This window comes from Gobius niger (genome assembly GCF_951799975.1).
Source record: "Gobius niger genome assembly, contig: SCAFFOLD_109, whole genome shotgun sequence".
Taxonomy (NCBI): domain Eukaryota; kingdom Metazoa; phylum Chordata; class Actinopteri; order Gobiiformes; family Gobiidae; genus Gobius; species Gobius niger.
In genome coordinates this window covers 51,654-79,248 of record NW_027639206.1, presented here as the reverse complement: position 1 = coordinate 79,248, position 27,595 = coordinate 51,654, and the positions used below count along the sequence as shown (strand labels likewise).

Genomic DNA, 27,595 nt, shown 5'->3' with positions numbered 1-27,595 from the left:
CACTTCTTGTTGCATGGTAGGGGTGACGTATGGTAGACCTGTAGGGCCACGAAACACCCCGTCTTCATACGGAGAGGCGGAAGGATTTTTTGACCAAAAGTCATCGTCACAATGTTCATGATGGCGTCTACAGTCCCTGGTTGACATTAGGCCCTGAAAAGAGGGCCTGGGAGCCGGTTTCCAGAAGGACTCAAGGTGTAGTCTTAAATGATGAGCCCGTCCTGGGGGCAGAGAGGAGGCCAGAGCCTCAAGCCTGTCCCATACTTCCGCAGGCATCCACAAATATCCGGTGTCCGACACAAAGGTGTCATGTCCCGAGATGGTGGCCACCTTGGCCCACACATCCACGCCATGTTCCATCAAGCTAAGGGGATCGGAACCCTGAATATGTTGGAGAAGCAACATCCCATCTGCTGGAAGATCAGAAAGAGTTTCAGGATGGTAGCCACCAGCCTGTTTAGCAGCAAGATCAGCAGACTGCAGCCTAACTCCACCATGGGTAAAGGCAAACTGATGCCTGCTTTCCGGGGCCAAGGGAATTGTGAAGAAGGCATGCTTCAGGTCAATGACAGTGAAATGAGTCATGTCTGGAGTTAAGACTGAAAGACATTTGTGTGGATCCGGCACAGGCAGGAGAGGGGTGGTAGTCACTTCATTAACTTTTCTAAGATCGTGTGCTGGTCTAAAAGAGCCATCTGGCTTAGGAACTGGGTTTAAAGGTGTATTCCAAGTTGAATCAGAGAGTTCTAAAACTCCTGCGTCCCACAGTTCTGTTAAAGCTTGCTCTATTCCCTGTCGTTGTTTTTCGTTGCGAAATGGTCTCTGTGGGACATATACATGTGCTCCGGGGGACACTGTTAACACCACCGGATCAACTTTAGTGCAGTGCCCTATGTCGGATGGTCCCCTCGCCCACAGTGTGTCAGACAATTGTTTTATCATTTTGTCAGAACCTTCATGATCGGTCAATTCCCTACCATGGGAGCGAGAGAGAAAATCTTCCTCGGCCGTGGCAGAGTCATTCGATAAGCCAATGTCAACTTTGTAGGCTTTTTCAGATGGGCTGTACATTACTCCCAACAAACCAGTCTGCTCCCAATCCAAGGTGTGGTTCAATTTGTAGGTCAAGGGTCTGAGTTCTCTGGCCTCATGACCTGGACCCAAAAACAATGAAGTGTGAGGGTCTGTCAGGGGATCTCTTTTAAAGAATGGTTTTACTTCCTCTGGCAGGACCACTGGGGCAACAACACCTGTTTGATGTACATAAAAATGTGTAGATGTGATGGTGTAAGAATTGCCCTTCATTTCTTGTTCAAAAGCTAATTGATATTGCGTGTCTGCGTTTCTGTCGTAGAACAAGGTGCAATGTAGTGGGTCTTTGGGAGGGGAATAGGGGTGCAGCATCGAGAACCAGGGTTTCCATTCCAAGATCTTAGCATAGAGTCCATTCATTTCGGGAGTGTCCGGTTCAAGTAGGAGCCAGTAGATGGACACACCAGGATATTCAGGATCTTCTCTGAAAACGTACAATCCGTGTGTGGTGGTGGAACTACAGGTGATATGTTGTCCATTCGGCCAGGTAATCTGCATGGCGTCCGGAGAGCATTGGATTGATGCCCCCGTAGCTTGGAGAATGTCTCTTCCCAACAGATTAACTGGAGTCATTGGTGAGTGAATCAATGACGTTTGCACGCTTTGTCCAGCGAGTTTGAGAGTCAATGTTTTTGTCATCCGTAGAGGGGTAGCTTTACCCGTGAGCCCTAAGAGGTTGATGTGTTTGTTACTCAGCATGTGGGGGGCCGCTCTTCTCATCGTAGAGTGGGTTGCCCCTGTATCCACCAACATCATCAACTTTTCCCCACCCACCTCTACTGGAACGAATGGCTCTGGGGTGGGTCCAGGACTCACTGGGCACCCCTAGTCGCAGTAGTCGTCCCCATCGTAGGGAAGACATCCTCGCAAGTCGTGGGCGGGATATGCAGGGTAGTTGTTTCCACCACCTCCCCCTCTTCTCCAGGGGACCGCGCTTCGGTTTCCCACTGGGTGTCTTTGTCGGGCTCCCCGTCCTCCTCGTTGTGCCTGCGTGGGAGGTTGGGGACAGTCCCTGGACCAATGGTCCGTTGCTCCACAGTTGAAACATCCAGGTGTTGATTGAGGGCAGTCACTGGCCCAGTGGTCAGTAGCTCCGCAGTTAAAACAGGATTGGTCTCGTCCCCCTGAGTTCTGCTGCTGACGTCCACTACTTCCCCGCCCGCCGAACCCTCTACCTCTAGGGGGTCCTCTTCCCCTACCTCTCCCACCCTGGTGTAGGTGTATGTGCATTTGATTGTTGGGATGGGGCCCTAGGGGCTGGGGTGGGGATGCGTATAAGGCGCTTGCTTGTGTCTGGGTTGGTGTGGGTGCAGTTGAGGTTGTTGCCACCATTTGTCCTTGTGCCTTGGATTTTGTTTCTTTTCTGACTGCAGTTGCTTGTTGTCGAGCCTGATTCAATTGGGTCTTGAGCAGTTCTTCCTGCATTTCTTTAAGATTGGTTTCTTTTTCTCTTTGTTTTTTGTTGAAATTTCCTGCGTGGTGTTTCAAGTGTGTCAAGAATTGTAGGTGATCTGTGGTCAATCCAGGAGTGTTAGCCATGCTTGACTTAATTGGTTCTGGAAGGACGTCCAACACCCCTTGAAGGAACAGACAGGTTGTTTGGGGATGGATGGGCATGCATTGAAGCCATATAGACTTGAACACACTCTTCCATGTATCTTGTAGGACACATTCCCGGAAGGAAGGCCGAGAATGTGGGAGGCATAGGGGTTGGTGCAGGATACATGTCCACCAACACATCCATCAGCCCCTCCATGTGGGGCTCCAGAGGCTCATGTACTGGCCGCCCCTGTAGCCCCGAATCTCTCATAATTTCTCCCACTGCGTGCGAGGAGGCACATGCCGCTATCAGGCCTTTAACGTCTCCCACCGCTAAGGTGGCATTGGCACACGACAGGCAAAGTTGGTCGAGCCATTTACGGCCGCCTTCTTGTAGAGGGGGCAGTGTGCTTTTCATGTGTTGTAGTTCTAGAACTGTCAGAGGTTTGTACACCACTGGTACTGGTTCCCCATCTGCTGCTGCGGGGACACCCGTAGGGATCAAAGGATACGTGCCCCGCGCGGGCCGTCCCCCTGGGAGGCCATGCAGGGTCACTTTTTGTTTAGCTATTTGTTATTCTTTTGCCTTCACCAATAATTGTGCTTGCCTGAGCCGTTCCTTATAGGTCCCGTCTTCCTCCCCAGGTCCCTGTCTCAGTCCTGCTATTATTTGGTTGAGCCTATACTTTTCCTCGTATAATTTGTTGAGTTCTGTTCGGGCCTCATAGGTCTCGGCGTTTTCGGTTTCGTCCTCACTGTCTTCTGGATATTCCTTCTTCACTTTTGGGCTCTTTGGTTTCATAATTGGTTCTGGAGCCACTTTTAGGGAGAGGTCTTTCAGTTGGGCCTCTAGTGTTTGTAGTTGCCTCTCGCGTTTTAGGGCTTCTTCTTCTTGAACTTTGGCCAAAGCTTCTTGCAGATCCGTTCTTAATTGTTCCTGAGTTTGTTGTTGGGCTTCCTGTTTCTTTCTGCAGTTTATGTAATGCCTTTGTGGTGGCTTTTGTGGCGTTGTCTGTCGCTTCCATAATCTGTGCTCCCCACAGTTCTCCTGTAGCTGTTTTTGATTTGGTTGCTACGGAGGAAGCTTGGCGTCCTAAGATTTTAGATAGCTGGTCTCTTTCGTCCTTTTCCAGTGGGTCTGAGGGGGAGATGTCAATATCTACCACCCCATGTACAGCCAGCTGTGGATACAAGCCTGTTGCTTCATCATAAGGAGGAGGAGCCGAAGGGCTCAAGCTGGGACCGCCCTCTGGGCAGGGCTTCTTGGTCCCTCCCCCTGACTGGGGGGCAAAGATCTTCTGTTGTTTGGTCCATTTTGAGACAGCCGCCTCCAAGACTGGCTCAATTCTCTGCTTCACTTTTGTGTACCTTTCCTCCGTCAGCGCACACATTTGTTTGTCTTTTTTATTCATCTTACCTCGTTTCTTTTTTTGTTTTTTGTTTTTTTTCACTTCCTGTTATGCTACGACGCAGAGTTCTACTCCCGCCGTCAGTGTTCCACAAAGTGTCCCTAGGTCGTGGGACTCCTTTGGCTTCTTGCCTTGTTCCTCGTACATTTGCGCACACGCCTTGATCGCTTTTCTTACCTCTTTTTTGGACTTCCCCTTCAGGAAATCCGTTTCTTGGCATAACCACGTAACCCATTTTTCACAATCACCGCTTCAAGCCATTTTCTTACCTTTTTATCACTTCCTCAATCCACCAATTATTTACTTATTTGTCTTTCTTCACGTCTAATAGTTCTTTTTAGGGGCCTCTAAACCCAGGGCCTCAAACCCTAACTTAATTTAGGGGCCTCTAACCCCAGGGCCTCAAACCCGTAACTCAATTTAGGGGCCTCTAACCCCAGGGCCTCAAACCCGTTGTTTCAGACGGTACCCGACACCGTCTACGACTATTTCAACGTTTTTATTTAAGTCACGCGTCCGCAACTACGGGAGGTCCTACCTACGCACCTTTCGGCTTTTAAAGGGTTAAACCCAGCGTGTAGGCCTTTTACTTCACTATTTCACACTCGTTATCTCGGATCCTAATTCTATTTTAATTTTATTCTAATTCTGGCGATTTTCCCTTCAATCTTCCACCATCAATACAGATTTTACCATCCAACAGGCAACCTCAAGTCTTAATCTAAGAATTTGGAAAAATTGCCAATAGACGTACTTTGAGACTCAAAAGGTGAGTAAAAGTCGTCTTACCTTAGTCTAAATGGCCGGCCATGAGGTCGCTGTCGGGTGGATGTGGAAGAAAGTTCTGGTATGCCTTTCGCAAAGATTTCACAGGACCGGACCTTCGCCGCGTCCCCGTCGACTCCTGAGCTCCCCCTTCAGTACGTCTCGAGGTCACCAACTGAAGGAATGTGTTGTTTTCCACTCGTCACCTTAAAATAATAGACAAGTATAAACCTCGGCCGTTTCTCAATATGCGTTCTTGTCCGTGCTTGTGTGCTCGTGTACTCGTGAAACGTCATCAGGGCCGGCCCGAGTACTGTTCCAATTCAAAGTTCGCATCAGACCGAGAACGGTCAAATCCCCGGATGTTGTTCTCGCCCCGCCCCCTTTACCGAGTCTGCATCAGAGCAGACTCGCTGCGTTCTCGGAGACCGGCGTATCCCAGAAGGCTTTGCGGCAGCAGCAGCAGAACAGCAGCGCCGCCATTAAACTCAGCGGCCAAGGTGGATGCGGTAAGTTTAATGTTGCTTTTTTATTGTTGCTCTCGACTAAAATTCACTTTTAAGGCGATTTGAGGCGAGAAATGTCTACTTGTAAGGTAAACCCGCTGGTCAGTTTACCGGTTGAATCCTTGTAAAAATCCGATCTAGCGTCTTTGGGGAAATCAGCGGCCCGCGCTCTGAGCTGTAGCCGAGCGGAGTGAGCTCAAACTCGGCTACAAGTTCCACGAAGCTCCGCTGGTTTTCTCCAGCCTTATTGTAGTTAAACTCGTGAAAACTTGAGACGAAATGTTTGTTTTGTGACTGTTGTTGACTGTGTATTTATGTTAATGGTAATAGTTTAGCTGATATATGAAGTGAATGTACGATCTAGCGTCTTTGGGGAATTCAGCGGCCCGCGCTGTGAGTTATGTCCGAGCGGAGTGAGCTCAAACTCAGCTAAAAGTTCCACGAAGCTCCGCTGGTTTTCTCGGCCCTATTGTAGTTAAACTCATGAAAACTTTGGACGAATAGTTTGTTTGTGACTGTTGTTGACTACGTATTAATATTGCTGGTAATATGTTGGCTAATATATGAAGTTAGGTACTCAAAATTAGTAAAAACTCGACCAATTTTTTTCATTATATCTTATCTCTCTTCATATGTTTTTGCAAACGTTTAATGAATAGATTATCACTGTAATTAAATAAAAACAAAGAAAAAAATGTAAGATAGGTTACTTCAACACCGAAAAGGTAATGTGGTTGTTTTAAATTAATAATTAGATGGGGACAATGCACAGCATCTGCATTGAAACAGAAGTAAACATGTCAGATTATAGCCACAAGGCTGATTTACACTTTTCGTAGGCTTTCAAAACAAAATCTAGCATTTGAGAGTAGATTATTATAATGGTCACGATAAAGATTGTTTTGTTGAAATCAGGGAGAAATGCTACATGCTGATGTACAATAGAAAACTGAAGATGCCTTTTATTAATGAAAGCCTGTATTATACTGTTTGCTTATTGTTTCCTTTTCACAGAGCAGTGATGGAGATGTGTTCTAATATAAGGACCATTTTCAAGGAATTAGGACCGGTCTTCAGCTGCAGGACTGTCCTGTCATCTCCTGATTCTGCTGCAGCGTGACTACCGTCCTCTCTCTGTGGTCCTCCATGAATTATAGGAGAGAAAGGTAAGAGCATTGTTCACGAATGAGTGTTGCCTTGTGAACTTAAACTGTAGATAAATGTTTTCAGGTTCAAGGAACTTTATATGATCAAAATGTAACGTTAAAACGTTTCTGGGAGGTTCTTATTAACATAACATTAGATGAACATTCTATTAATGTGTTTTTAACCTCTTACCACCTTAACAAGCGCACTTTTTGCAGTTCAGTTTTACCCAAATCTAAAAGCTTCTGGACTCGGGCCCACAGCCTATAGGCCAGAGAAACGCCTCATTGAAAAGCTGAGACCTACAAAACTGGCTTTTTTTATTGTGTTTTCGTCCCCTTTTGTGTTGAGGTTTCACCCTTTTTTCCACGTTGCGTTTTCATGCTTTTTTCAAGAAAGTTTTCGATTTGGGTATAGCCAAACTGGAGAAAATGTGCTCTGTTCAGGTGTAGGTTAAAAGGTTCCAGTTACCTGAGGCGTTGTGCTGAAAGTACTTGGTTCATTACTACAATGAATGTTTATTCTTTATATATTTAAAATAGAAACTGTGCCGTAGGCAGGAAGCTGCTCCATCTACAACGTGCCCATTGAACTTGAGCGTTTATTGGTCTGTATCACAAAACACTTTTGGATTTGTGTCTAATGTTAATGTTATTGCAGGGGCCACTTGCTGCTGCCGGGCGGACGGTGTGAGGAAAGTGTCTGGATGGAGAATTGAGGATCTTCTCATGGTGAAGAGTTGGGTGTTCAGCAATGGACAGGTTTGTCATAAACTGATGTGTTTGATGTAGGAAACATAAATGCAGCTCTACATTACACTCTGCTCTTTTACAGGGACATGATGTTTGTTGTTTCTCATACTTCTTTTGTTCTCTTCTCTCTGTAGCAGAATGTTGTCTCCTGCTTTGTGGATGCACCAGCAGCGCTCTGACCTGTGGTTGTAACCACCAGATTCCACTGGACGCCTGTCCACTCCACTGCTCCGCACGCTTACACAGATTACAGTCACACTGTAGTGACTGAAAGTAGCATCTGATCATATGATCATCCAGGATTGAAATCCACCTGGCACAGGCTGGTTCCTATTTCACATTTCATTTTCATTCACCTCTTTTATAATTGACTATAAAGTGAATTATTACAATTTACTTGAATAAAAAAAGGTGTGAAAGGGATCTGAGCCACAAAGTGATTTGCTTCTTTTATTGTGCCTTGGACCAAGAGTAGTTCTTCCTCTCGTGCATGCAGTAGGCTTGTTTTTGTGGCGATGGTCAGCAGTGGTGCACAGGGGTTTGCACAGGCTGCAGTGGAGTCTGGGTAAACGGCTCCAGCTCAAGGTGCTCAGCAGGACATGGAGACCAGCTCCTCATACGTATATCTGAGACTTCAGACAGGACGCCGTCTGAATCTGCAGATGTTTCTGAAGACAAATAAGATGAGGAGAACTGACACATTTACGCCTGTTCCTCTGCAATAACTGTACTATCTTCTATGAATCAATAAAATGTATTTTTGATCAAATGGTGCGGTTTCATTATACCTTGAAATGTGACTGAATGTTGTTCAGTTAATTATTGTATGAACAATGTTTGAGTAATATCTTTGTTTACAATCATTACAAAGTTGTTTGTTCCATTAACGTCAGTGTGAACAGTTTTCTCTGAGTTTGCTCTGAATTTGAGATTACATTTACATTACTTCATGAAACAAATGGCATCACCTTTTTTTTCTTTTTTAATTCTTCCTTGGTGTACCCATGTGAATATTGCAGTGTTAATATTGCAATATATGTTAATATTATTAATTGTGATGGTGATATTGTCGGTGTCCTGCCATGGCTTAAGCTTCCACAGGCTGAGAGGGCACCAGCATCAGCGGGAGGACAAGGCCCAGAACTACACATTTAGTGCAAAGCACATTTGCAATAATGAGGCTATTGTAAGGTTTGTGCTTCTATTAGAAATAGCTTAACTTGACTGAAGTCTCTAAAAATATAGTAGAAAATACAAAATTAACATGTTCATATATATATATATATATACTACATATATATAGTATATATATATATATACTACATATATATATATATGTAGTATATATATATGTAGTATATATATAATATATATATATATATATATATACTACATATATATATACTACATATGCATATACCGCAAAATATCTTTTTTCTCCCCTTGCCGTTCTCCCGAGGAGTTAAACGCACGCAGGTGAAAGCGACAGCTCAGCTGGTTGAAAGCCCCGAGTACACGAGCACTGTTCCAATACGTCTAACTGTTATGCGTTCTCCCGTTCTCCCCAAGTCCATACTTCTCGTGTGCTCAGCAAGTACATACTTGCCGAGCACACGAGAACGTACTTGTGTTCTTGAGTATTGAGAAACGGCCCTCATGTAACTTTCCTGTTGTCTTTACCTTCTGTCGTAGCAACACACTTCTCTGCATGTTCAAAACTGGAAGAGAAGTCAGGAAGTCAACGATACTGCACTATCAGCTAATAACACATACCAGAGATATAGATGACCATGATTCAGGAGGTTCAATCAAGAAGATGTATTTCCCTAACAAGTCATCTAATACAGAGCTCTGCTTCCCAGTCCCTGACAATCGAATCTCTTAGCCCCCAGCCACACCGGAGGAGACTGAGGTCATAGTGAAGTCAGAGTATTCATATATTCATGAGCCTAGGCTACGTGTAGTTGTTTCCATTGGTTGGTAATTTTGTAGCTCCTCCCTCATCACCATTTTATTATATGATATGGTGTGGCAGTTTTGTACGTCGCTGGGTGCGCTTATCTGATATTTCCCACACTGTGGCCTTGGTTTTAGGACACTTCGTACACACTTTGGTACTTTCCACTGGACCTTGGCTGTAACAGAGAACTCAAAAACACTTTGCATACATTGTAATATAATACGCTAAAGAGCCATAGAAACGAAAAGCTCGCAAATAAATTTTATAATTCTTCAACACTTTGCTTTGTTTTGTAATAAACCCTCAGATTCATCTATAAGTTCATAATTTATCACATTGTCTGTTTAAAACTTGGTTTATTTATTCAGTAGAACTTTACCTGTACAACCTGGTGGGGACAAAGGGGAGGCGTGGTCTGTGTCGGCCATTTTGAAATCTTCAGCTGGACCATGTTAGGACCTGGTTCTTTTGTATCACGCGAGAACAGTTATTTGGATGTAGCCAAAGCAGACACTTCAGAGAAACAGAAGAGGTGAAGTCCAGACTCCAGACCTCTGTTGACACTGTTGTCCTCGTCTTGCACTCCTCTGCACAGAGAGGGTGAGGCCTGTCTGTGAGTCAGCTGTTTGTGTCTGTGTGTTTGTATATTATCTGTGCTCCACCATTGTCTATCAGCTCATCTCAGTGACATGCTCTTCTTGTTCTGAGTCAGATGCTCAGATTTCATTAGAATCCTTACACCCACGCTTTGCTTTGAGTTTGTGTCTGATTTTGGTTTGTCTTTATCAGAGCTAATGGTACTAACCTGTGGGAGGTCCTTTCCCATTAGGGGGGGGGGGTATAAAGGCTGAGGGGGGGCGACATGTGAGTAACAAATGTCTTCGTTAAGTCTGCCTCACAGGTGCACTCACTTATTCCTCCCTGTCCCGAGTGTTTACGTGAATAAAAACATGATCAATAACAATATAAATGTTCGTGTGGGATTAGTTTTACTCCCGTCACGTGAACACGGATCAGAACACGTCAGTCTCACATTTCCTCCCTGTGAGTTCAGGTTGTCTGAAAGTGGGCGGGGCCGACAGAGTATCTGCCTCCAGAGCCTTCAGACGAGCAGGTCCAGGTGAGGTGCCGATATCAGGCAAAATCGACTCCTTAGAGCTTTTAGCCATGTTGTCATGCTATTTCCTTATCAAATTATTCAAAAACTACTGTAACAGATGCTGAATTATGAATATAGTTTCTACTAAATAAAGAAACAAAGACATGGGGAGGAGCAAAGTGGTTCAACAGCCCATAAATACATGAATAATATTGTTGCTATGGCGTCCGTTACCTCTTTCCTACTTTTGCTCTTATTTTTACGTGTTTTGTTTTTGTTTTTTCTTCAAGTAGACTATACATTGAGCATTTGTGCACATGGGAAGCTGCTTTTGTTGCACTTTTCCCTTTTATTTGTGATGTCTTCGGCACTTTTTGGGATCCGCGTCTCCTTCTTGTTGTTCTTGTTGCCACGGCGACACACGAGGTCCTCTCGTTTATTCACGTGAGCAGCTCTTTGGACTCAAGGACTCAGCTCTCATGCATGTGGAGAGGCCGGTGATCCCCGCCGAGATACGCAGGAAACGCAGAGGCTGCAGAGGTGGACGCAGGAGGAGAAGATGGCTGCCCTCCGTCATCCTGGGTAATGTACGCTCCATCGCGAACAAGACCGAGGAGCTGGCCGCACTGACCCGCCATCAGAGGCTTATCGGGAGTGCGGACTCATGTGCTTTACGGAGGCGTGAATATGGGGAATATACCGGACTCTGTGGTTTCCCTGCGTTAGCATATTAGCGTGTGTGTTAGCCTGTGTGTTAGCATATTAGCATGTGCGTTAGCGTGTGTATTAGCATATTAGCGTGTGTGTTAGCCTGTGTGTTAGCATATTAGCGTGTGTGTTAGCGTGTGTATTAGCATATTAGCGTGTGTGTTACCCTGTGTGTTAGCATATTAGCATGTGCGTTAGCGTGTGTATTAGCATATTAGCGTGTGTGTTAGCCTGTGTGTTAGCATATTAGCGTGTGTGTTAGCGTGTGTGTTAGCATATTAGCGTGTGTGTTAGCATATTAGCGTGTGTGTTAGCCTGTGTGTTAGCATGTTAGCGTGTGTGTTAGCCTGTGTGTTAGCATATTAGCGTGTGTGTTCGCATGTGTGTTAGCATATTAGCGTGTGTGTTAGCATATTAGCATGTGTGTGTTAGCGCATTAGCGTGTGTGTTAGCTTGTGTGCTAGCGTGTGTGCTAGCATATTAGCGTGTGTGTTAGCATATTAGCATGTGTGTTAGCTTGTGCGTTAGCATATTAGCGTGTGTGTGTTAGCGCATTAGCGTGTGTGTTAGCTTGTGTGCTAGCATATTAGCGTGTGTGTTAGCATATTTGCGTGTGTTAGCTTGTGTGTTAGCATATTAGCGTGTGTGTTAGCATATTAGCATGTGTGCTAGCTTGTGTGTTAGCATATTAGCGTGTGTGTGTTAGCGCATTAGCGTGTGTGTTAGCTTGTGTGCTAGCATATTAGCGTGTGTGTTAGCATATTTGCGTGTGTTAGCTTGTGTGTTAGCATATTAGCGTGTGTGTTAGCATATTAGCATGTGTGTTAGCTTGTGCGTTAGCATATTAGCGTGTGTGTGTTAGCGCATTAGCATGTGTGTTAGCTTGTGCGTTAGCATATTAGCGTGTGTGTAGCTGTGTGTGTAGCTGTGTTGCAGATGTCAACTCGGTATAATTGCGTCGTGAAGTAACTTCACTTATTGCTAAGTTAACTGTTAACTGAGTTAACTGAATCCAAGCTTTGTGTCTTCCGGGTTTGAAAAATACCTCCAGAAAACACTTATATTTATCACCAAAATGAGTGCTCCATAATGGTAGAGGTACAATATATCATATATCACCAACTTTTATTGCAGACTCGAGGTCCAGTTAAAAACAAAAACAAAAACAAACACACAACAACATTTAGAGCAGATACTGTACCAGTGTCGCCACAGGTGTACACAGGTGTGCCGTATAAAGTGGGTACAATTCAGTGTTAATTTTAACAACATATTTTAATTTAGTTTTAGTCTTTTGACGAAAATGTAATTCGATTTTAGTCGAGTTTTAGTCAAAAAAAATCTTCAAATTTAGTCTAGTTTTAGTCGACTAAATTTAAGACTAATTTATTGGACTTTGCATTGATAATATTGATTCTAATCATGTTTAATGTTGTTCCTCTGCTTCATGTTTCTGCTCCACATGAACAAAGCTCAGAGCTGATCCTTTAAACATGATCTGAGGCTCTTTCAGACGCTCAATACAAGTTTGGATGATTTTAGTCTCTCCTTTTCATTTTTATTTAGTCTGATTTTAGTCGACTCAAATATCTGGACATTTTAGTCACAGTTTTAGTCTCATGAGAAACTTTTAATTTAGTTTTAGTCCAATTTTAGTCACAAAAATATCACTTTGACTAAAATTAAGACTAAATATTTTAGTCGACGAAATTAACACTGGTACAATAGGCTTTAAACAGTGTCCTTTTCACTACATTTGCACACGCACCAATCTGCACATACATGCAACATACATTCAACATACATGTAACACGTATACATGTAACATACACAGAACATACACGTAACGTATACGTAACACGTGTAATGTCAAAGGTGTCAGATTAGCACGTTCACCGTCCGCCTTTCACACGTCTGGATTTACTGCAGTGGCTTATGGGATGTCACAAAGCTCCTAATCACCGGATAGTTAGCACCAGAGGTCCCTATGCTAAAGTGGCTATGATAGTTAGCACCAGAGGTCCCTATGCTAAAGTGGCTATGATAGTTAGCACCAGAGGTCCCTATGCTAAAGTGGCTATGATAGTTAGCACCAGAGGTCCCTATGCTAAAGTGGCTATGATAGTTAGCACCAGAGGTCCCTATGCTAAAGTGGCTATGATAGTTAGCACCAGAGGTCCCTATGCTAAAGTGGCTATGATAGTTAGCATCAGAGGTCCCTATGCTAAAGTGGCTATGATAGTTAGCACCAGAGGTCCCTATGCTAAAGAGGCTATGATAGTTAGCACCAGAGGTCCCTATGCTACAGTGGCTATGATAGTTAGCACCAGAGGTCCCTATGCTAAAGAGGCTATGATAGTTAGCACCAGAGGTCCCTATGCTAAAGTGGCTATGATAGTTAGCACCAGAGGTCCCTATGCTAAAGTGGCTATGATAGTTAGCACCAGAGGTCCCTATGCTAAAGTGGCTATGATAGTTAGCACCAGAGGTCCCTATGCTAAAGAGGCTATGATAGTTAGCACCAGAGGTCCCTATGCTAAAGTGGCTATGATAGTTAGCACCAGAGGTCCCTATGCTAAAGTGGCTATGATAGTTAGCACCAGAGGTCCCTATGCTAAAGTGGCTATGATAGTTAGCATCAGAGGTCCCTATGCTAAAGTGGCTATGATAGTTAGCACCAGAGGTCCCTATGCTAAAGAGGCTATGATAGTTAGCACCAGAGGTCCCTATGCTACAGTGGCTATGATAGTTAGCACCAGAGGTCCCTATGCTAAAGAGGCTATGATAGTTAGCACCAGAGGTCCCTATGCTAAAGTGGCTATGATAGTTAGCACCAGAGGTCCCTATGCTAAAGTGGCTATGATAGTTAGCACCAGAGGTCCCTATGCTAAAGTGGCTATGATAGTTAGCACCAGAGGTCCCTATGCTAAAGAGGCTATGATAGTTAGCACCAGAGGTCCCTATGCTACAGTGGCTATGATAGTTAGCACCAGAGGTCCCTATGCTAAAGAGGCTATGATAGTTAGCACCAGAGGTCCCTATGCTAAAGTGGCTATGATAGTTAGCACCAGAGGTCCCTATGCTAAAGTGGCTATGATAGTTAGCACCAGAGGTCCCTATGCTAAAGAGGCTATGATAGTTAGCACCAGAGGTCCCTATGCTAAAGTGGCTATGATAGTTAGCACCAGAGGTCCCTATGCTAAAGTGGCTATGATAGTTAGCACCAGAGGTCCCTATGCTAAAGAGGCTATGATAGTTAGCATCAGAGGTCCCTATGCTAAAGTGGCTATGATAGTTAGCACCAGAGGTCCCTATGCTAAAGTGGCTATGATAGTTAGCATCAGAGGTCCCTATGCTAATGTGGCTATGATAGTTAGCACCAGAGGTCCCTATGCTAAAGTGGCTATGATAGTTAGCACCAGAGGTCCCTATGCTAAAGTGGCTATGATAGTTAGCACCAGAGGTCCCTATGCTAAAGAGGCTATGATAGTTAGCACCAGAGGTCCCTATGCTAAAGTGGCTATGATAGTTAGCATCAGAGGTCCCTATGCTAAAGTGGCTATGATAGTTAGCACCAGAGGTCCCTATGCTAAAGTGGCTATGATAGTTAGCACCAGAGGTCCCTATGCTAAAGAGGCTATGATAGTTAGCACCAGAGGTCCCTATGCTACAGTGGCTATGATAGTTAGCACCAGAGGTCCCTATGCTAAAGAGGCTATGATAGTTAGCACCAGAGGTCCCTATGCTAAAGTGGCTATGATAGTTAGCACCAGAGGTCCCTATGCTAAAGTGGCTATGATAGTTAGCACCAGAGGTCCCTATGCTAAAGAGGCTATGATAGTTAGCATCAGAGGTCCCTATGCTAAAGTGGCTATGATAGTTAGCACCAGAGGTCCCTATGCTAAAGTGGCTATGATAGTTAGCACCAGAGGTCCCTATGCTAAAGTGGCTATGATAGTTAGCACCAGAGGTCCCTATGCTAAAGAGGCTATGATAGTTAGCACCAGAGGTCCCTATGCTACAGTGGCTATGATAGTTAGCACCAGAGGTCCCTATGCTAAAGAGGCTATGATAGTTAGCACCAGAGGTCCCTATGCTAAAGTGGCTATGATAGTTAGCACCAGAGGTCCCTATGCTAAAGAGGCTATGATAGTTAGCACCAGAGGTCCCTATGCTACAGTGGCTATGATAGTTAGCACCAGAGGTCCCTATGCTAAAGAGGCTATGATAGTTAGCACCAGAGGTCCCTATGCTACAGTGGCTATGATAGTTAGCATCAGAGGTCCCTATGCTAAAGTGGCTATGATAGTTAGCATCAGAGGTCCCTATGCTAAAGTGGCTATGATAGTTAGCACCAGAGGTCCCTATGCTAAAGTGGCTATGATAGTTAGCACCAGAGGTCCCTATGCTACAGTGGCTATGATAGTTAGCACCAGAGGTCCCTATGCTAAAGTGGCTATGATAGTTAGCATCAGAGGTCCCTATGCTAAAGTGGCTATGATAGTTAGCACCAGAGGTCCCTATGCTAAAGTGGCTATGATAGTTAGCACCAGAGGTCCCTATGCTACAGTGGCTATGATAGTTAGCACCAGAGGTCCCTATGCTAAAGTGGCTATGATAGTTAGCACCAGAGGTCCCTATGCTAAAGTGGCTATGATAGTTAGCACCAGAGGTCCCTATGCTAAAGTGGCTATGATAGTTAGCATCAGAGGTCCCTATGCTAAAGTGGCTATGATAGTTAGCATCAGAGGTCCCTATGCTAACGTGGCTATGATAGTTAGCATTGAGGCTCCTCCCCCTAACTCCTTCCTATCTGACAGACCCATTCGGACGCTTCTTATCATGGCGGACGCTGACGCACGTCTGGTTTGGCGTAAGAGCTCTGACCGATCTGCTCGTTTCGGAACCTGTTTGTTTGCTCCTCCTCGTGCACCTGCACGGCCCTGATTGTGGGTGGAGACTCGTGAGGATGTCGGCTCAGGTCCAGACGCTCTGTGGGTCCTGTTGTACATGTTTTATCTTCAGTCGTAACATACTCGATCGAGGGGCTCTGAGTATGTTTTTATATCTGTTTCATTATATGTGTGTAACATACATGTGTAACATACATGTGTAACATACATGTGTAACATACATGTGTAACATACATGTGTAACATGCATGTGTAACATACATGTGTATGTGTAACGTACATGTGTAACATACATGTGTAACATACATGTGTAACATACATGTGTAACATACATGTGTAACATACATGTGTAACGTACATGTGTAACGTACATGTGTAACATACATGTGTAACATACATGTGTAACATACATGTGTATGTGTAACGTACATGTGTAACATACATGTGTAACATACATGTACATCTGCCGCTCCTCTGAGTTACTCTTCTCTTATCTCGGCCATTTCCATTTTTCCAGAATCCCACCTCGTGACATCACCACGTTGTGGGCGTGTCTAAAATGTTTCTTTGTTCTTAGATCAGCGTTTGAAGCTCAGCATGGAGCTGCATTTACGGAGAGGAAAACCCAGAGGAGTCCTGGTCCTCCTGCTGCTCCTCACTCTGGTCTCTGTCCTCTGCTACAGAACGGTGAGCTCCAAATCTAACATTCTTCACCAGAGTCACCAAGAGGCTGAAGTCAGACGCTGATCCACAAAGATCTCAGCTGGTCTTCAACATCTCTCACTCTCTGTTTCTTCTGAACACAGGCCTACAACTTCAGTTTAAGAGAGTGGTACAAACAGATGACCATCTCCTTCACAAGACCACAGACCTCACCTTCAGCGCCCACGGAGCTGCTGGCCACGCCCACGGAGCTGCTGGCCCCGCCCACGCCGCCGTGCAGCTACAAACACATCTCTCCTGGAAACGCAGAAGAAGGACGAGCTCTTTTGGACTCTATAACGTGGCCCGACACTCCACCTTTACCCAAACCGTTCTCCCTGAACCTGACGACCTGTCCCGCCCAGAGCTCCTTCACCATCGTGCCCCAGAGCGGAGGCTGGAGAGTGGGGGGCGAGCTGATGGTGAGGGTCCAGCTACGAGATTACAACGGGAACCCCAAGAGGAGCGGAGGGGACTTCCTCTACGGCCGGCTCTATGAGCGGGCGCTGGGGGCGGGTGTGGTGGGGCAGGTGCGGGACCACCTGAACGGGACCTTCACGGTGATGTTTCCTCTGCTGTGGAACGGGACGGCAAACGTGGAGGTGAGGCCTTGATTTAAGCAGATCCACCGTGATCGTCATGGTGCTGTGGTCGAGAAGAGCCGCTCCATGGTCTTCATCGGGGGGGGGTCAGGGCGACAGGTCTGTGGTGGGCCGGTTCCCCCACAGGACGGGGACCTCCTCCAGGCTGAGGCTCAGGTTGGGATGTGGCTGAGGACTTCAGAGAGCTGGTCCTCAGCAGCTTGGGCCGATGCCGTCTGGTCCTGTAGCTTCCCTCTGCCTCTGTCGCCTCAGCTCTCTCCTCACCTGGTCCGGTGTGATGGGGAGGGGGGCAGAGGGAGTGCCCCACGCTGGTCTCCATCAGCTGTCCCCCTGGCACTCTGTCCATGTTCGGAGATGTCTGCTCCAGCTTCTGTTTCTGCTCCAGCTTCTGTTTCTGCTCCAGCTTCTGCTCCAGCTTCTGTTTCTGCTTCTGCTCCAGCTTCTGCTCCAGCTTCTGCTCCAGCTCCAGCTTCTGCTCCAGCTCCTGTTTCTGCTCCAGCTCCTGTTTCTGCTCCAGCTCCTGCTTCTGCTTCTGTTTCTGTTTCTGCTTCTGCTCCAGCTTCTGTTTCTGCTCCAGCTTTTGCTCCAGCTTCTGCTCCAGCTTCTGTTTCTGCTCCAGCTTCTGCTCCAGCTTCTGTTTCTGCTCCAGCTTCTGCTCCAGCTCCAGCTTCTGCTTCTGCTCCAGCTTCTGCTCCAGCTTCTGTTTCTGCTCCAGCTTCTGTTTCTGCTCCAGCTTCTGCTCCAGCTTCTGTTTCTGCTCCAGCTCCAGCTCCAGCTTCTGCTCCAGCTTCTGCTCCAGCTTCTGTTTCTGCTCCAGCTTCTGTTTCTGCTCCAGCTTCTGCTCCAGCTTCTGCTCCAGCTCCAGCTTCTGCTCCAGCTTCTGCTCCAGCTCCAGCTTCTGCTCCAGCTCCAGCTTCTGTTCCAGCTTCTGCTCCAGCTTCTGCTCCAGCTTCTGCTCCAGCTCCAGCTCCAGCTTCTGTTCCAGCTTCTGCTCCTGCTCCAGCTCCAGCTTCTGCTCCAGCTCCAGCTCCAGCTTCTGCTCCAGCTTCTGCTCCAGCTTCTGCTCCAGCTTCTGCTCCAGCTTCTGCTTCTGCTCCAGCTTCTGCTCCAGCTTCTGCTCCAGCTCCAGCTTCTGCTCCAGCTCCAGCTTCTGCTCCAGCTCCAGCTTCTGCTCCAGCTTCTGCTTCTGCTCCAGCTCCAGCTCCAGCTCCAGCTTCTGCTCCAGCTTCTGTTTCTGCTCCAGCTCCAGCTTCTGCTCCAGCTTCTGCTCCAGCTTCTGTTTCTGCTCCAGCTTCTGTTTCTGCTCCAGCTTCTGTTTCTGCTCCAGCTCCAGCTTCTGCTTCAGCTTCTGCTCCAGCTTCTCCCCATAGTCCTTCTTGGCCTTCCTGATCCTCCACTGGAGCTCGCGCTGGACTCTCCTCTGCTCCTCTCTGTCCTGAGCCCTTTTCTTCTGGGTCTGGAGGGCTTTAGGCTCAGGGCTGGTTGTTGGAGAACCGTCGTACCTTCAGGGTCGGTACAGTAACCCATGTGAGATGACCCTCATGCCTGCGTGTGACTGCCTCCAGGTGGTGCTGGTGCACACGGCTGAGTCCATCACGGCTCTCCAGCGTCTGTCAGAGGAACATCCCGACAGGATCTCCTTCAGCAGTGACTTCCGTGTGGGACGTGTCGTTGAGCAGAGCACTTGTAACGTGTGTCTGGATCCAAACAAAGGTCCGGTGTGTAACTTCACCGACCTCCACACGGGGGAGCAGTGGTTCTGCTACAAGCCCAGAACCCTGGGCTGTGACGCCCGGGTCAGCCACGTGGTGGTCTGGTCCGACAAGGAGGTCATCGGGGAGGAGCGGCCCCTCTTTCAGACGTACGAAGAACTTCATTTATATAGGTTTACATAGGTTTACATAGGTTTATATAGGTTTACATAGGTTTATATAGGTTTATATAGGTTTACATAGGTTTACATAGGTTTACATAGGTTTACATAGGTTTACATAGGTTTATATAGGTTTACATAGGTTTATATAGGTTTATATAGGTTTACATAGGTTTATATAGGTTTATATAGGTTTACATAGGTTTATATAGGTTTACATAGGTTTACATAGGTTTACATAGGTTTACATAGGTTTATATAGGTTTATATAGGTTTACATAGGTTTATATAGGTTTATATAGGTTTACATAGGTTTACATAGGTTTATGGTTTATATAGGTTTACATAGGTTTATATAGGTTTACATAGGTTTATATAGGTTTACATAGGTTTATATAGGTTTACATAGGTTTACATAGGTTTATATAGGTTTACATAGGTTTACATAGGTTTACATAGGTTTACATAGGTTTACATAGGTTTATATAGGTTTATATAGGTTTACATAGGTTTACATAGGTTTACATAGGTTTATATAGGTTTACATAGGTTTATATAGGTTTATATAGGTTTACATAGGTTTATATAGGTTTACATAGGTTTATATAGGTTTACATAGGTTTACATAGGTTTACATAGGTTTATATAGGTTTATATAGGTTTACATAGGTTTACATAGGTTTACATAGGTTTACATAGGTTTATATAGGTTTACATAGGTTTATATAGGTTTACATAGGTTTACATAGGTTTACATAGGTTTATATAGGTTTACATAGGTTTATATAGGTTTACATAGGTTTACATAGGTTTACATAGGTTTACATAGGTTTATATAGGTTTACATAGGTTTACATAGGTTTACATAGGTTTACATAGGTTTACATAGGTTTATATAGGTTTACATAGGTTTACATAGGTTTACATAGGTTTACATAGGTTTACATAGGTTTATATAGGTTTATATAGGTTTACATAGGTTTATATAGGTTTATATAGGTTTACATAGGTTTACATAGGTTTACATAGGTTTACATAGGTTTATATAGGTTTACATAGGTTTATATAGGTTTACATAGGTTTACATAGGTTTACATAGGTTTACATAGGTTTACATAGGTTTACATAGGTTTACATAGGTTTACATAGGTTTACATAGGTTTACATAGGTTTACATAGGTTTATATAGGTTTATATAGGTTTACATAGGTTTATATAGGTTTACATAGGTTTATATAGGTTTACATAGGTTTACATAGGTTTACATAGGTTTACATAGGTTTACATAGGTTTATATAGGTTTACATAGGTTTACATAGGTTTATATAGGTTTATATAGGTTTACATAGGTTTATATAGGTTTACATAGGTTTATATAGGTTTATATAGGTTTACATAGGTTTACATAGGTTTACATAGGTTTACATAGGTTTATATAGGTTTACATAGGTTTATATAGGTTTACATAGGTTTACATAGGTTTACATAGGTTTATATAGGTTTACATAGGTTTATATAGGTTTACATAGGTTTACATAGGTTTACATAGGTTTACATAGGTTTATATAGGTTTACATAGGTTTACATAGGTTTACATAGGTTTACATAGGTTTACATAGGTTTATATAGGTTTACATAGGTTTACATAGGTTTACATAGGTTTACATAGGTTTACATAGGTTTATATAGGTTTATATAGGTTTACATAGGTTTACATAGGTTTACATAGGTTTATATAGGTTTACATAGGTTTATATAGGTTTATATAGGTTTACATAGGTTTATATAGGTTTACATAGGTTTATATAGGTTTACATAGGTTTACATAGGTTTACATAGGTTTATATAGGTTTATATAGGTTTACATAGGTTTACATAGGTTTACATAGGTTTACATAGGTTTACATAGGTTTATATAGGTTTATATAGTATCACACTCCACATACCTTTGACCTACTGAACACGCCTCAGGTTTTCATTAACCTCTTAACTCCCGCCTGAACCAAAAGGATCTTTTTCCTCACGTTATCAGATTTTTTGCCATCATTCTTTTGTAGGGTATTCAACTTTTTTGTAACGTTTTCGTCATTTTTTTGTCACATTTTTGTCACATTTTTTATCACATTTTTGTCATTTTTTCGTCAATTTTTTATACATTTTTGTCATTTTTTTGTCACATTTTTGTCATTTTTTCGTCAATTTCTTTCCTTTTTTTGTTCACATTTTTACACATTTTTAGTCACATTTTTGTCATTTTATGGTCAAATCTTTATTAAATTTTTGTCATTTTTTGTCACTTTTTTTGTCACATTTTTTTGTCACATTTTTGTCATTTTTTTGTCACATTTTTGTAATTTTTTTGTCACATTTTTGTCATTTGTTTGGTCCATTTTTTATCCATTTTTTGTCATTTTTTTGACACATTTTTGTCATTTTTTTGTCACATTTTTATCACATTTTTGTCATTTTTTCGTCAATTTTTTATCATTTTTTTGTCATTTTTTTGTCACATTTTTGTAATTTTTTTTGTCATTGTTTTGTCCATTTTTTATCACATTTTTGTAATTTTTTTGGTCAAATCTTTATCACATTTTTAGTCACATTTTTGTCATTTTTTTGTCAAATTTTATGATTTTTTTGTCATTTTTTTGTCACATTTTTGTCATTTTTTTGTCACATTTTTGTCATTTTTTCGTCTGTTTTTTGTCAATTTTTTTCATTTTTTTGTCACATTTTTACACATTTTTTGTCACATTTTTGTCATTTTTTTGTCACATTTTTGTCATTTGTTTTGTTCATTTTTTATCAATTTTTTGTCATTTTTTGTCACATTTTTTTGTCATTTTTTTATCACATTTTTATCACATTTTTGTCACATTTTTTCTCACATTTCCATCATTGTTTTCGTCTCAGTTTTGTTGCCATTTTCGCAGCTTTTATCCAGAAGATTTTAGATTGGGGTAAAGCCAAACTGGAGGAAATGTGCTCGGTTCAGGCGGGAGTTAAGGGGTTAAAAGAATCTGAGCCCAGACCCATGAGCTGCTTCAGACGTGACAGTAAATGAAAAGTATTTACACTTTTCCTACATTTTGTTTTGTTCCTTTTTCCAAAATGCATTACATTTATTTAAAGAGACCACAGTTTGAGAACCACTTCTTTACAATGTTATTCTCTTATCCCACGGTCAGTGAGAATTCTAATGCCGTTACCATGGAGATCCGCCATGTTTGTGGCTGTTAGCACATATCGTGGGTTCATCTTTACATAGACTGAGTGGCAGAGGGGAGAGAGGGGGCATTTATAGGAATGACTTCACACACAGCTACAGTAACAGTATTAAAGGGCAAATGCAGCTGCTTGACTTTTCTTTCGTTTGTGAGACGTTCGTTTGTGACTAAGTGTGTCTCGTTTCTCTAGGGGCAAAAACATGAAAGTTGGACTTAAGGCCTCGGGAAACTCGAGCGCCATAATTTTACCAAAAGCAGGTAAAACGTTCAAAATTAACTTCTTTTTTAATGATTTACGCTCAATTCCATTTCTCATTATTATTTTTTAGCTTTAGCGGCTAACATAGAGTTTAGCTTTAGCGGCTAACACAGAGTTTAGCTTTAGCGGCTAACACAGAGTTTAGCGTTAGCGGCTAACACAGAGTTTAGCGTTAGCGGCTAACACAGAGTTTAGCGTTAGCGGCTAACACAGAGTTTAGCGTTAGCAGCTAACACAGAGTTTAGCGTTAGCAGCAAACACAGAGTTTAACGTTAGCGGCTAACACAGAGTTTAGCGTTAGCGGCTAACACAGAGTTTAGCGTTAGCGGCTAACACAGAGTTTAGCGTTAGCGGCTAACACAGAGTTTAGCATTAGCGGCTAGCACATAGTTTAGCATTAGCGGCTAACACAGAGTTTAGCATACTCGTCCGTAACCCTCCTCTCTCCTGCTCCGTATACCTCCTCTCTCCTGCTCCGTATACCTCCTCTCTCCTGCTCCGTATACCTCCTCTGGCCTATATTTCTCTTTTATAAGGTGAAACCTCCCGCTGTGGCCTCAGACTGATTGGTTTTCCTCTGTACAGGAGAGACAAAGAAGAACAGCTCTGAGCCTTCTGGATATTACTACAGGAACCGATGGCGACCACTAGGGGGCCCCGCAGTCCGGCAGTTTGACGAGGCCTCGGCCATGTCGTCCTGTCTGAAGGGGAAGCAGCTGCACATGTTCGGAGACTCCACCACCAGACAGTTCTACGAGTTCATCACAGCCAAACAGACGAGTAAGCCCAGAGTCCGGAGGTCTCAGGTCTGTGATGGTCTCAGGTCTCAGGTCTGTGATGGTCTCAGGTCTGTGATGGTCTGTGATGGTCTCAGGTCTGTGATGGTCTCAGGTCTGTGATGGTCTCAGGTCTGTGATGGTCTCAGGTCTGTGATGGTCTCAGGTCTGTGATGGTCTCAGGTCTCAGGTCTGTGATGGTCTCAGGTCTGTGATGGTCTCAGATCTGTGATGGTCTCAGGTCTGTGACGGTCTCAGATCTGTGATGGTCTCAGGTCTGTGATGGTCTCAGGTCTCAGGTCTGTGATGGTCTCAGGTCTGTGATGGTCTCAGGTCTGTGATGGTCTCAGGTCTGTGACGGTCTCAGGTCTGTGATGGTCTCAGGTCTGTGATGGTCTCAGGTCAGTGATGGTCTCAGGTCTCAGGTCTCAGGTCTGTGATGGTCTCAGGTCTGTGATGGTCTCAGGTCTGGTCTCAGGTCTGTGATGGTCTCAGGTCTGTGACGGTCTCAGGTCTGTGATGGTCTCAGGTCTGTGATGGTCTCAGGTCTGTGATGGTCTCAGGTCTGTGATGGTCTCAGGTCAGTGATGGTCTCAGGTCTGTGATGGTCTCAGGTCTCAGGTCTGTGATGGTCTCAGGTCTGTGACGGTCTCAGGTCTCAGGTCTGTGATGGTCTCAGGTCTGTGATGGTCTCAGGTCTCAGGTCTGTGATGGTCTCAGGTCTGTGATGGTCTCAGGTCTGTGATGGTCTCAGGTCTGTGAAGGTCTCAGGTCTGTGATGGTCTCAGGTCTCAGGTCTGTGATGGTCTCAGGTCTCAGGTCTGTGATGGTCTCAGGTCTGTGATGGTCTCAGGTCTGTGATGGTCTCAGGTCTGTGATGGTCTCAGGTCTCAGGTCTGTGATGGTCCCAGGTCTGTGACGGTCTCAGGTCTGTGATGGTCTCAGGTCTGTGATGGTCTCAGGTCTGTGATGGTCTCAGGTCTCAGGTCTCAGGTCTGTGATGGTCTCAGGTCTGGTCTCAGGTCTGTGATGGTCTCAGGTCTCAGGTCTCAGGTCTGTGATGGTCTCAGGTCTCAGGTCTCAGGTCTGTGATGGTCTCAGGTCTCAGGTCTGTGATGGTCTCAGGTCTCAGGTCTGTGATGGTCTCAGGTCTGTGATGGTCTCAGGTCTGGTCTCAGGTCTGTGATGGTCTCAGGTCTGTGATGGTCTCAGGTCTGTGATGGTCTCAGGTCAGGTCTCAGGTCTGTGATGGTCTCAGGTCTGTGACGGTCTCAGGTCTGTGAAGGTCTCAGGTCTGTGATGGTCTCAGGTCTGTGAGGAACTGCAGAGAGACACAGCTCAGGTGGGGGAAACTGTCCACAGATTCCTCCACAAGTCCCTCCATGTGGCTTCTTATGGTTTTCCTTTAACTTACCACCCGCCTAAACGGAGCGCATTTTCTCCAGCTCGGCTTTACCCAAATCTAGAAGCTTCTCGGCTGGAGAGCAACGATCATTTGAAAGCTGAGACCTACAAGAGTGATTGCAACTTTTTGTCATAGTTTTGTTGTTTCTTCATTACTTTTTTTCGTTACGTTTTTGTGGCCTTTTCCATTCATTCTCAATGGTAAATATGGATGCAGTACACTTTTTGACCACCAGCGTCAAATTGGGGGCGCTGTTTCACTCCTTTCACAAAGTTAAGGAAACACTGTTGTGGTGTCTTGGTATTTATCAATCACAGAGCGTTGTAGCATCAACTTTCACAGTTTTCCAACTTTTATTGCAAAGGTTGTTGACATTAATAACAGTATGTGTTAAAAATGACTTATAAAAGAATTTAGTTGAACTGACACTTTCAAAATGATCTAATGAGGCGTTTTCTTTGAGTTAACGAATGAGGTAAAGTTACTGTAGGTGATGTAGATACAGGTGTTTTTTTTTGCACTAAATTGCCACAATTGTTGATTTTGTTTTACTAAAACTAGGCTTTTGCCAGAGTTACCATTCGTTTTAATGTAGCATGTTATTTGCATGGATAGAAACAAATGCAACTGTGAAATCAAAAAAATTAAAAGTGAATAAAATAAAGTAACTTAATAATTTGCAGCTATATATGTGTTTCGTGTTTGACGTCGCCGTGTTTGGCCCGCGACTCACAGGCACTTTTTCATTTTGGCCTCGGAGACAAAAAGTTTGGGCCCCCCTGCTTTATCACTTTTAGATTTGGGTAAAGCTCGGTTAAGGCGGGACCGGTGACCCTAGAGCCAGTGGCCCTTCTGTGCTCTTCCAGAAGCTCTCCCTGTGTGACTAATAGTTGTTCTGTGGACAGTTTCCCCCACCTGAGCCGTGTCTCTCTGCACTTCCTCCAGGGTCATCACAGACACAGAAACGATTCTCGTGAAGCAGTGAAGAACCTGCCTGAGCCTGAACTGAAGCTCCCTGTCCTCACGAGTCTGTGTTTGCAGATCTGCTGAGGTTTGAGAAGGCCGGAACACCTCAGTGTGGGCCGCTCCTCGCTCTGGACCGGACCAACGACTTCCTGATGACCTTCCGCTGCCACGGCCCCCCCCTGCGCAGCTACAAGATCGAGCTGTCCCAGCTGCAGTACGTGGCCACCGAGCTGGAGCGGCTCCGCGGCGGCGGCGACACGGTGGTGGTGATCGGCGTCTGGGCTCACTTCGGCTCGTTGCCCGTGGAGGTCTACTACCAGCGCCTCATGAGCATTCGCAGGGCGGTGGGACGACTCCTCAACAGAGCTCCAGGAACCAAGGTCCTGGTCCGAACGGGAAACATGAAGGACATGGACCTGAAGACCAGCGTGTTCAACAGTGACTGGTTCACCCTGCAGCGGGACAGGGTGCTCCGGGACGTCTTCAGAGACTCAGGCGTTCTCCTGTTGGACGCCTGGGAGATGGTCCAGGCCAGTGACCTTCCCCACAACCTCCACCCCCCACCACCAATCATCAAACTCATGGTTGACATGATTCTGTCCCACACGTGCCCATAACGACGAGGCTCCTTCACCTCTGAGGTCCTGGAGGAGCAGGAGCTTCACCTCTGAGGCCCTGGAGGAGCAGGAGCTTCACTTCACCTCTGAGGCCCTGGAGGAGCAGGAGCTTCACTTCACCTCTGAGGCCCTGGAGGAGCAGGAGCTTCACTTCACCTCTGAGGCCCTGGAGGAGCAGGAGCTTCACTTCACCTCTGAGGCCCTGGAGGAGCAGGAGCTTCACTTCACCTCTGAGGTCCTGGAGGAGCAGGAGCTTCACTTCACCTCTGAGGTCCTGGAGGAGCAGGAGCTTCACTTCACCTCTGAGGCCCTGGAGGAGCAGGAGCTTCACTTCACCTCTGAGGCCCTGGAGGAGCAGGAGCTTCACTTCACCTCTGAGGCCCTGGAGGAGCAGGAGCTTCACTTCACCTCTGAGGCCCTGGAGGAGCAGGAGCTTCACTTCACCTCTGAGGCCCTGGAGGAGCAGGAGCTTCACTTCACCTCTGAGGCCCTGGAGGAGCAGGAGCTTCACTTCACCTCGGAGGTCCAGGAGGAGCAGGAGCTTCACTTCACCTCTGAGGCCCTGGAGGAGCAGGAGCTTCACTTCACCTCTGAGGCCCTGGAGGAGCAGGAGCTTCACCTCTGAGGCCCTGGAGGAGCAGGAGCTTCACTTCACCTCTGAGGCCCTGGAGGAGCAGGAGCTTCACCTCTGAGGCCCTGGAGGAGCAGGAGCTTCACCTCTGAGGCCCTGGAGGAGCAGGAGCTTCACTTCACCTCTGAGGCCCTGGAGGAGCAGGAGCTTCACTTCACCTCTGAGGCCCTGGAGGAGCAGGAGCTTCACTTCACCTCTGAGGCCCTGGAGGAGCAGGAGCTTCACTTCACCTCTGAGGCCCTGGAGGAGCAGGAGCTTCACTTCACCTCTGAGGCCCTGGAGGAGCAGGAGCTTCACTTCACCTCTGAGGCCCTGGAGGAGCAGGAGCTTCACTTCACCTCTGAGGCCCTGGAGGAGCAGGAGCTTCACTTCACCTCGGAGGTCCAGGAGGAGCAGGAGCTTCACTTCACCTCTGAGGCCCTGGAGGAGCAGGAGCTTCACTTCACCTCTGAGGCCCTGGAGGAGCAGGAGCTTCACTTCACCTCTGAGGCCCTGGAGGAGCAGGAGCTTCACCTCTGAGGTCCTGGAGGAGCAGGAGCTTCACTTCACCTCTGAGGCCCTGGAGGAGCAGGAGCTTCAGCTGCTTCTGTAGCACGTCAGGAGGAACCTTCCAGACCCAGCGGAGGAGCAACCAGGAAGAGTCATTATC

At 45.3% G+C, this 27,595-nt stretch overlaps 1 protein-coding gene across 1 annotated transcript; it reads left to right on the top strand.

The window, feature by feature from the left end:
• Positions 1 to 210: 210 nt before the first annotated feature.
• On the top strand, positions 211 to 26,359 carry LOC306982765 (NXPE family member 3-like; the record flags this gene model as incomplete). Its single annotated transcript, XM_079583222.1, has 11 exons — positions 211 to 499; positions 2,758 to 2,868; positions 5,105 to 5,314; positions 7,118 to 7,218; positions 10,721 to 10,934; positions 16,466 to 16,575; positions 16,695 to 17,192; positions 18,758 to 19,053; positions 22,483 to 22,550; positions 23,137 to 23,331; positions 25,774 to 26,359. The coding sequence occupies 11 exons, from the start codon at positions 211 to 213 to the stop codon at positions 26,313 to 26,315; spliced, it is 2,634 nt and encodes an 877-aa protein (XP_079439348.1). The 3' UTR covers positions 26,316 to 26,359.
• Between the last annotated feature and the right edge of the window lie 1,236 nt (positions 26,360 to 27,595).